Here is a 10,483-nt window from a genome sequence, read left to right as displayed (position 1 = left end):
AACGTTTTTAGAATTCCATGGGACATTGTGACTTTTGCTATTAGTGTTCCTAAAAAAGAAAGGACCCAAACACACATACTGTACAGCAGACTTTTACAGTTAAATGTGAACATAGTGTTTACACACATACACCTTGGCCCCCCAGATACATTTTTTTTTCTCAATGTGCCTCCCCTCCGGTTTAAATTTTTTGCACAGCTCTGCCTTGATGAATACTTGGGCCTACTACGCTACTGTATTTAATTGTTGCTCATTATAATGGTGCTTGGAGAGCCAAATGTTTACAGAAGTGGTAAAAAAAACTAAAAGTTTGAGAACCACTGGTTTAGACATTTTTTTTACTTGAAAAATGCGTAGGACAGACCATAAACACGCAGAATATGCTTCAGAAAAAGCAAGAGTGAAACTTGGGAGTGCGATGTGACGAGGGGCCAACGTTTAAACAATTCACTTTTACTCAACCATACCATATTTCCTTGAATTGCCGCCAGGTATATAGTATGTGCCTGCCTAGAATTACAAACTCGTTTCGCAAAATATTGTTTTTATTAGCACATGTCTAGAATTTCCGCCGGGTCAACTCGTTTCGCCAAATAATTATCATATTCCTAGAATTTCCACCGGGTCAAACTCGTCACGTCACGAGTGACACTTCACCTGTCATCATTTTCAAAATGGAGGAAGCTGATTTCAATCATTTGAAATCACATAAAGGGAAGAAGATTAAGAGCTGTTTAGTAGGATTTAAGGTCCAGTAAGTAGCTATGTTTTATTAATATACCGTAGCTGCGTGTGTCAAATATGAGTCATTAAATGACTCCCGCCTCCTGGTGGTAGAGGGCGCTAGTGATCCTTCTTGCGACTACTCGGCTGCAGAAGAAGTGACAACAAGCAGCAAGAGTGAGCAGCGATCCTTTATTTTTTCCTCTCGCTTGCACTTTTAACATGGAGGATTACATATCGAAAATAAAACAGTTTTCTAAACTGGACTTTCAATTGAAGCAGGAGGTAATAAAGGAAGATCTCCATCGAGACAGAGAGACTTTTAAAACTGAAGAAAGATAAGGAAGACTTCTATAAACAAGTTATCGATGCTTTTGATCAGAAGGAGCTGCGCATGGACTTCATTTATAAGTAAAGGTAAGACCATAATAACGTTTTTTTTTTTAATTAAATGTGCTTTTCATGATGGTATCCTTACATCACACTCAAATTTATAAGCGCAGGCCTAAATTTACCGCATACCTTTGGTAATGCGGACGTTGTACCGATCCGTTGTGGTGAAGAAGGAGCTGAGCCGGAAGGCAAAGCTCTCAATTTAATGGTCGATCTACGTTCCCATCCTCACCTATGGTCATGAGCTTTGGGTCATGACCGAAAGGATAAGATCACGGGTACAAGTGGCCCAAATGAGTTTGGTTCTCTCCCTTAGAGATAGGGTGAAAAGCTCTGCCATCCGGGAGGAACTCAAAGTAAAGCCGCTGCTCCTCCACATGGAGAGGAGCCAGATGAGGTGGTTCGGGCATCTGGTCAGGATGCCACCCGAACGCCTCCCTAGGGAGGTGTTTAGGGCACGTCCAACTGGTAGGAGGCCACGGGGAAGACCCAGGACACGTTGGGAAGACTATGTCTCCCGGCTGGCCTGGGAACGCCTCGGGATCCCCCGGGAAGAGCTAGACAAAGTGGCTGGGGAGAGGGAAGTCTGGGCTTCCCTGCTTAGGCTGCTGCCCCCGCGACCCGACCTCGGATAAGCGTAAGAAGATGGATGGATGGACTTTGGTAAGCGCCGGAGTGAGAAGAGGTTTTAAATTAATTCGCGCCCCGGCGGCAATTCAAGGAAATACGGTATTTGAAATTTTAATGAAATAAGAATGATGAAAGGTTTTCTTAAAAAAGCTTATTTATTAGGTCACACAGTTGAGCGGGGCTTCAACGTGGCTGAATGATTGGAGAACAGAAGGTAAAATACAATTTCCTCTCAGAACCTCAACAAAAATACAACGTAAGTCTCCCCATGCAATGTGGCGTGGCAAACAAGTGTTCACAGATCACACTCCGCTGCCCAGCCCACACCGGCGGCTGCTCGCTGACAAAAGTGGAAGGAGTCTAAGGCCCAACGTTGGCAAGCTTTCCGGACTGTGAGCGAAAAAGCGGCTCGTAGAGTACGTCTACACTTTACTTCGCCAATCCAATCTTCTTGGCCTCGGTTTCGTATATTAGCAGCCGCCACATTTTAACGATGAAGACTTCCGCCTCCTCGTCCAGGACCTGAACACACGGGAGGAGGAGGCGTGGTCATGCTGTGGCAAAGAAAGACAAGCGTGACTTACCATGGCGACGTCATCAAGAATACCCTGAGGAGTGCTGTGCGCCATCACCTGGGGACAAAGGACGCAAAATAAAAAGTAAAGCGTCTTTAGGGTTGCACAATTCTGCAAAAACTTGTTTTCGTTATTCAAATTGAGACTGTAGACATACCAAATGACAGCACTTTTATGCGTGTTAATAAATGTTAACTGTTTGATAGAGATGTCTGATACTGGCCTTTTTGTCAATATTGCCGATATTGTCCAACTCTTAATTACCGATACCAATATATACAGATTAAAAATAAATAAATAAAAATAGTACAAATATTGTTTCACATAAAAAAAAGTAAAATAAAAAAAATTCTGCTTTGTGCTTCAAATTGAGATTTTTTTAATGCTGCTCTTGTCTTGATCCTATTTTAGTGTAAAGGTTTTAAATAAGATATTTAATATTTTAAATAAGAAAATATTTTATATAATATTTTAAATAAGAAAAACTGCACATTATTTCAACCTTGTACATTTGAAAAAGATACATTGTGATAGTTTGAGAGTGGAGTGCCATCTCCGGGTTGGGGAGGAGACCCTGCCCCAAGTGGAGGACTTCAAGCACCTGGGAGTCTTGTTCACGAGTGGGGGAAGAGTGGATGGTGAGATCGACAGGCGGATCGGTGCGGCGTCTTCAGTAATGCGGACGCTGTATCGATCCGTTGTGGTGAAGAAGGAGCTGAGCCGGAAGGCAAAGCTCTCAATTTACCTGTCCCATCCTCACCTATGGTTGTGAGCTTTGGGTTGTGACCGAAAGGACAAGATCACGGGTACAAGCGGCCCAAATGCGTTTCCTCCGCCAGGTGGCGGGGCTCTCCCTTAGAGATGAAGTGAAGTGAAGTGAAGTATATTTATATAGCGCTTTTCTCTAGCGACTCAAAGCGCTTTACATAGTGAAACCCAATATCTAAGTTACATTTAAACCAGTGTGGGTGGCACTGGGAGCAGGTGGCTAAAGTGTCTTGCCCAAGGACACAACGGCAGTGACTAGGATGGCGGAAGCGGGAATCGAACCTGCAACCCTCAAGTTGCTGACATGGCCGCTCTACCAACCGACTAGAGAATCTCTGCCATCCGGGAGGAACTCAAAGTAAAGCCGCTGCTCCTCCACATGGAGAGGAGCCAGATGAGGTGGTTCGGGCATCTGGTCAGGATGCCACCCGAACGCCTCCCTAGGGAGGTGTTTAGGGCACGTCCAACCGGTAGGAGGCCACGGGGAAGACCCAGGACACGTTGGGAATACTATGTCTCCCGGCTGGCCTGGGAACGCCTCGAGATCCCCAAGGAGGAGCTGGACAAAGTGGCTGGGGAGAGGGAAGTCTGGGCTTCCTTGCTTAGGCTGCTGCCCCCGCGACCCGACCTCGGATAAGCGAAAGAAGATGGATGGATGGGTTTGAGGCGCCGGGGTTTAGAGAGTTTTCATTTGCATTATTAAAGGACCGCCCTCTCAAAACGAAGAAAGGGGGCTAAAATGTGACTGTGGAGCAAAATGTACACCAAAGCACATCCAATACATAATATCTCAAGATCAGGTTGGTGATATAAAAAAATTAAATGATATAAATTTGGCCGACGATGGAGATTTCAATATTAACGTTACATCCTGATAATGCACGATGATGTGAAGGGAATTATATTTATATAGCGCTTTTTCTCTAGTGACTCAAAGTGCTTTTACATAGTGAAAGCCAATATCTAAGTTCCATTTAAAGCAGTGTGGCTGCCACTGGGAGCAGGTGGGTAAAGTGTCTCGGATGGCAGAAGCGGAGATGGAACCTGAAACCCTCAAGTTGCTGGCACGGCCACTCTACCAACCGAGCAGTACCGCCCCATGATGACACATTCTAGCTCTGGCTCCCAAATCTGACAGTAAGATGCAAACAAAGCACTGTGGCGTCCTCACTAGCCAATAAAGTTCCTCCACAGTGCAGCTTCTGAATCACAAACCCTCGCCTCCACGCCGCCAAATAAATATCTGTTGACTAGAGGACATAGAACTACAATGAAAATGGATCAATATTTTTCATGATCACTTAAACATTTGTCATTTTTATTATTGTTACACTCGGGAAAAAGCTAATAGTACTTTTTGCTTTAGTTTCGTTATTTAGCAGCTTCATTAAAGGGAATAAGGAAATAACCCAAATATTAATTTAGGATGATGTTGGACTACGGGGCGACATGGCTCAGTTGGTAGAGCGACCATGCCAAGTGACAGTTCTTGTGTCCTTGGGCAAGATACTTTACCAACCTGCTCCCAGTGCCACCCACACTCTTTGAAATAGAACTTAGAAAATGGGTTTCACTATGTAAACTGCTTTGAGTCACTAGAGAAAAGCGCTATACAAAAATCATTCACATCACGACAGATGTGATCAAAGATCGTATCATTTATTGATCCTGAAAAAGTTTTAGTATAAAAATCGGTATGACTAACACTGCCCCTGTAAGTACTTGGTTTTAGATCGATAATCAAATTTGCTGTATCGCCCAAAACTATTGTAGAGAAGAACAAATGCTTCTTAGATTTCAACATTAGTGCAAAAAGTAACCCGATACGAACAGTAAATTAGCAAGAATATTTATAATAATGTGGTAAAAAAAACAACTGGAAATGACACAATGTTACTGAATAATTCAGCAGCCAAATTAGGAGACTTTGTAAACCCTTTTGAAAAGGTTTTACTATTTTATATGGCAAATAGTATATAGTTATATGTTGAAGAGGTTCATTTAGCCTGCTGATGTGTACCATATTTCCTTGAATTGCCGCCGGGTATATAGTATGCGCCTGCCTAGAATTACTGCCGGGCCAAACTCGTTTCGCAAAATATTATTTTTATTAGCGCATGTCTAGAATTTCCACCGGGTCAAACTCGTCACGTCACGAGTGACACTTCACCTGTCATCATTTTCAAAATGGAGGAGGCTGATTTCAATCATTTAAAATCACATAAAGGGAAGAAGATTAAGAGCTATTCAGTAGGATTTAAGGTCCAAGCTATTGAATATGCTAAAAAGAACAGTAAGCAGCTATGTTTTATTAATATACCATAGCTGCGTGTGTCAAATATGAGCCATTAAATGACTCCCGCCTCCTGGTGGTAGAGGGTGCTAGTGATCCTTCTTGCGACTACTCGGCTGCAGAAGAAGTGACAACAAGCAGCAAGAGTGAGCAGTGATCGTTCATTTTTTCCTCTCGCTTGCACCTTTAACATGGAGGATTACATATCTAAAATAAAACAGTTTTCTAAACTTGACTTTCAATCGAAGCAGGAGGTAATAAAGGAAGATCTCCATCGAGACAGAGAGGCTTTTAAAACTGAAGAAAGATAAGGAAGACTTCTATAAACAAATTATCGATGCTTTTGATCAGAAGGAGCTGCGCATGGACTTCATTTATAAGTAAAGGTAAGACCATAATAACGTTTTTTTTATTAAACGTGCTTTTCATGATGGTATCCTTACATCACACTCAAATTTATAAGCGCAGGCCTAAATTTACCGCATACCTTTGGTAAACGCCGGAGTGAGAAGAGGTTTTAAATTAATTAGCGCCCCGGCGGCAATTCAAGGAAATACGGTATTTATAAATGGTTGATCTATATAGGCTAGTAGTAAGGTAAAGTTTTGTACCTGACAAGTTTCGGCTACTTTGCTTCTGCAGCCTTCATCACAGGTGTCACGTGATGTTAGGATGTCGTCGTCTGTGTCGTGTTGTATGTATTTTTCCATCCCGTCACAGACGACGTCACGCTAACATCACGTGACACCTGTGATGAAGGCTGCAGAAGCAAAGTAGCCGAAACTTGTCAGGTACAAAACTTTACCTTACTAGCCTATATAAACCAACCATTTATAAAGTATAAGGTGATATCTATTGTTACTGCAAGGGCTGCAATAAATATCACAACATAGATTTTAGGCCGTATCGGCCATCCCTATGTAGCCCACAGGGAAGCGTGGTAAATGTGGATTAGAATGATCGTAGGTCCCATTAAGTAAACCAAACACTGTGGTGTAGAAATGAGATTGCATGTTATTATGAATCAAGGTAATAATTTAGTTCTTTTTATGTGCAGCCCCAGTGGAATTGTTGGAAAGAACTTGAAAATCTAACCTTTGAACAAACAAACTCGACTAGCGTGGCTTCCTCTTCCCCGATGTATTCAATAATCTTCTTATTGATCCACGGTTTGATGCGTCGATCCATCAGAGTCTGCAGTGACGACAAGACAGTGATTATTGATGAGCTGCCGGTTACAAGTGGATGTTCGCCAAGTGTCTTTTTACCGAATCCACCATGGACCAGTCTAGAGGGTAAGAGAAAAGCTCCGGCCTGGCGGTGGGGATCTTCTCTATAAGGCTCCTGATGTTCTTGCGCTTCTCTTCGGTGCCGCCGCCCTTGCCCCCCGAGATATCCGCCCCGTCCAGGCCCAGGTTCTTGTCGTCGTCGCCGTAGTCGAGGGGGACCAGCTTCCTCTTGCGAGGCTGCTCGTCCGCCTCCTCCTCGTCAAACTTGTTGAAAACGCTCTCCCCGGCGGACAGCTTCTTCCGCTTGACAGCGTTGAGCTGGCTCGGGCTGTTGGTGGAATCTGAAAAGCAAGGAGGAGGAGTTGGACAGTGTCGAGATGTTTTACACTCGTCTTTGCTGCGAGTACCCACTCAGTTTCAGACTAAGGCCAATCTTGGGCCGGTGCTCCTCGAGAGGTTGCACCTCAGGCGTGTTCTCGCCTGGAATGATGATGCCGTGGGGGGAGTCGTTGCCAGGTGTGTTTGGGGTTGCATTCCCGCTGGCAGAGGACACAGAGGGAGCGGTATTGATTGGTCGCATGAGGGGTTTGAGGAGCAGCTTAGTCTCTGGCGAATCCCCACCATTGTGGGCGACATGCTGTTCCTCCTCCATCTCCTCATCCACCACCATTTCCTCCTCCTGCCTCCGCTCAACTACCTCCTCGTCCAAGTGGTGCTGTCGCTCTTGGTGATGTCGCTCTTGGTGCTGTCGCTCTAGGTGCTGTCGCTCTAGGTGCTGTCGCTCTTGCTGCTGTCGCTCTTGCTGCTGTCGCTCTTGGTGCTGTCGCTCTTGGTGCTGTCGCTCTTGGTGCTGTCGCTCTTGGTGCTGTCGCTCTTGGTGCTGCCGCTCCTGGTGCTGCCGCTCCTGGTGCTGCCGCTCTTGGTGCTGTCGCTCTCGAGGCGCCGGCTCCACGGGTTTTGCAGATCCTCTTTTGTCCCGATCCCGGTGGGACTTCTCCTGCTTGACCTTCACCTCAGGCTCCAACTTCGGAGGAGGCCTTCGTTTGCGCTCCGCCTCCTCCTCCAACTACAGGCCGCACAGGAAGGGGAGAAGCTGAATGCGGCTCTCATTTAAACGAGCCAGGAGAGGCCTCCTGCTGGACTCACCCTCTGCAGCTCAGCGTCAGGGTCTGGGTGACCCTCATCCAGAAGCCTCTGTCGAATCTCCTCCAGCTCCTCCTTTTCCCTCTTTCGGTCTCGGTCGTCCATTTCTGATTCCTTTTCTCGGTCTCTCAGTCGCTTCTGCAGAGAGCTGCCCCTGTTGGGAGGGAATGAGACAGAAGTTGACAAAAGGTAGGAACCTTCTGAAAAGTTACAAGACCTAAAAAGGCAACAAGGTAATCACCTGTAGTATTTGGGATCGTCTCGCTCGTCGTCATAGTCCTCCAGGAATTCTTTTAGTCTTTTGGCTTCTTTTATCTGAGAAGAAAGAAAGACACTGCATTGCTTATAGACCACTATAATGTATCCCACATCAATGACAGTACTGAACAAGCAGCATAAAAGTTGAATCGGTACAGTTTGTGTTGTTACAGCACACATGAGCGGGAGGTAGACCAGTTTAGTTATGACACTGTAGCATGTTAAACAATGACTGACTTCTTTTACATCAAACAATAAGTTAAAAAATCCCTTATATTTCAGGGTTTCTGAAGGTATCAAACATTTAATTTAATGCAACTTAAAAGAAATGTAATAGATCATTATTACATCTAGTCAAAAGCATACAATTGTGTGTACAGTCCAAACTCATTGCATTTGACAATGATAATGTTCAATAGTTAAAGTTTACATCAACTATGGCCAGGTTAAGCACTAATGTAATCATAATATATACAAATAATGCAAGGTACCACTTTCAAATGCAATAAAAATATTTTTCATTGATGTAGTATTGTTGTATATGTATATATTGATGTAGTATATCGGCAGCACGGTGCAACAGGGGTTAAAAGTTAAAGTAAAGTTAAAGTACCAATGATTGTCACACACACACTAGGTGTGGCGAAATTATTCTCTGCATTTGACCCATCACCCTTGATCACCCCTTGGGAGGTGAGGGGAGCAGTGGGCTGCAGCGGTGCCGCGCCCGGGAATCATTTATGGTGATTTAACCCCTAATTCCAACCCTTAATGCTGAGTGCCAAGCAGGGAGGCAATGGGTCCCTTTTTTATAGTCTTTGGTATGACTCGGCCGGGATTTGAACTCACGACCTACCGATCTCAGGGCAGACACTCTACCCACAAGGCCACTGAGTAAGTCAGTGCACGTGCCTCACAACAGGAAGGTCCTGAGTTCAATCCCGGGCTCGGGATCTTTCTATATGGAGTTTGCATGTTTTTCCCGTGACTGCGTGGGTTTCCTCCTATCTACAAAGACATGCACCTAGGGATAGGCCCCTCCCACCTCCAAAGAAATGCACCTGGGGATAGGCCCCTCCCACCTCCAAAGACATGCACCTGGGGATAGGCCCCTCCCACCGCCAAAGACATGCACCTGGGGATAGGCCCCTCCCACCTCCAAAGACATGCACCTGGGGATAGGCCCCTCCCACCGCCAAAGACATGCACCTGGGGATAGGTTGATTGGCAACACTAAATGGTCCCTAGTGTGTGAATGTGAGTGTGAATGTTGTCTGTCTATCTGTGTTGGCCCTGCGATAAGGAGGCGACTTGTCCAGGGTGTACCCCGCCTTCCGCCTGAATGCAGCTGAGATAGGCTCAAGCACCCCCCGCAACCCCAAAAGGGACAGAGCTGTAGTAAATGGATGGATGGATGGATGAGGTAGTATTTATAACCATTGTAATTTGAAGATCAATAGTTAAACAATATGCAAAAACAAAAACTCTCAATCTGTTTGCAAAAATTGCACTTCAAAGAATATTGAACATCCTGAAGTACAGCTTTTTAAATAAATAAATGTGCTCAGAAGCTAAGGGCAATGGGCAGAGAGATGCCTCTTGTATCCATTTTGAAAGTCAGAAACAAACAAAAGAAACACACCAACATAAAAATGTATCAACGTGGGCAAAGTTGTAAAGTTCATTTTCATTTTGTCGTTCAATTGACTTGATTTATCAGCCCAGGACTACAATTAATTGTATGCAACTTTTTAATGCCTCTGTACATCAATTTAAATGTAATTTGAGCATGTTTCCAAAATTATTCAATGACTCTTAATGCTTTTTAATGATCCAGGGAAACCCTGCATTTACCGTTTCACGACAGCGCTCCTCTTCCCGCTCCCTGTCCCTGCTGTAGTCGCGGGACTTCTTCCTCTCCCGCATCTCCCAGTTTTTCAGTCGCTGCAATTGGGCACACCAGGAAGTCACTTTAACCAAGCAAGTCACTTTATCATAGACATTTCATGTTTTTTAAGGTGCAACAACCACCTCCTGGTATGCGTCCTCCTTGTCTCGGAGTCTCCTCTCCAGTCTCCTGCGCTCGTACATTTCCTCCTCATCCTCGTCTCGGTCTCGCTTTTTGTTCTCCCTTGGCCTCTCTCTGCACAAGGTTAAAGAAGGTCCTGTGTTAGCATTATTATTCACTTAAGGAGGTGTCAGATTAGTGCATTGGAAGTGAATTGGCTGTAAACAATTTCAAAGTTTCTTTGTGTGTGTGTGTGTGTGTGTGTGCGTGTGTGTGTGTGTGTGTGTGTGTGTGTGTGTGGCATTAATACTAATGAGCTGTGCTTTTCTCTGACTCTGTATGTCAGCTAAGGCTGGACGATTATGACAAAAATGAATCAAATATATTCATTACGGTATACTGGCACTAATTAATAAAATTTAAAAAAATCATACTATACTGCCTTTGGAAAATAGCGGTATTT

General features: G+C 44.6%; 1 protein-coding gene across 2 annotated transcripts in view; it reads right to left on the bottom strand.

Annotated features, from left to right (window-relative positions):
* Positions 1 to 1,882: 1,882 nt before the first annotated feature.
* The window catches only part of LOC133548960 (RNA-binding protein 25-like), a 29,230-nt gene continuing 20,629 nt past the window's right edge, over positions 1,883 to 10,483 (bottom strand). For both annotated transcript variants that reach the window (XM_061893929.1, XM_061893930.1), the window contains 9 exons: positions 10,044 to 10,155; positions 9,867 to 9,956; positions 7,996 to 8,069; positions 7,758 to 7,908; positions 7,023 to 7,677; positions 6,651 to 6,952; positions 6,478 to 6,576; positions 2,331 to 2,378; positions 1,883 to 2,268 (listed from right to left, as the gene is read on the bottom strand). In XM_061893929.1, coding sequence (XP_061749913.1) covers positions 2,176 to 2,268; positions 2,331 to 2,378; positions 6,478 to 6,576; positions 6,651 to 6,952; positions 7,023 to 7,677; positions 7,758 to 7,908; positions 7,996 to 8,069; positions 9,867 to 9,956; positions 10,044 to 10,155 — 1,624 coding nt within the window. In that variant the 3' untranslated portion in view covers positions 1,883 to 2,175. The remainder of the gene's footprint in view (positions 2,269 to 2,330; positions 2,379 to 6,477; positions 6,577 to 6,650; positions 6,953 to 7,022; positions 7,678 to 7,757; positions 7,909 to 7,995; positions 8,070 to 9,866; positions 9,957 to 10,043; positions 10,156 to 10,483) is intronic.

The sequence above is a fragment of the Nerophis ophidion genome, linkage group LG03 (assembly GCF_033978795.1).
Source record: "Nerophis ophidion isolate RoL-2023_Sa linkage group LG03, RoL_Noph_v1.0, whole genome shotgun sequence".
Classification (NCBI taxonomy): Eukaryota; Metazoa; Chordata; class Actinopteri; order Syngnathiformes; family Syngnathidae; genus Nerophis; species Nerophis ophidion.
Note: the sequence above shows the minus strand (reverse complement) of the source record. Positions and strands in the feature narration are given on the sequence as shown.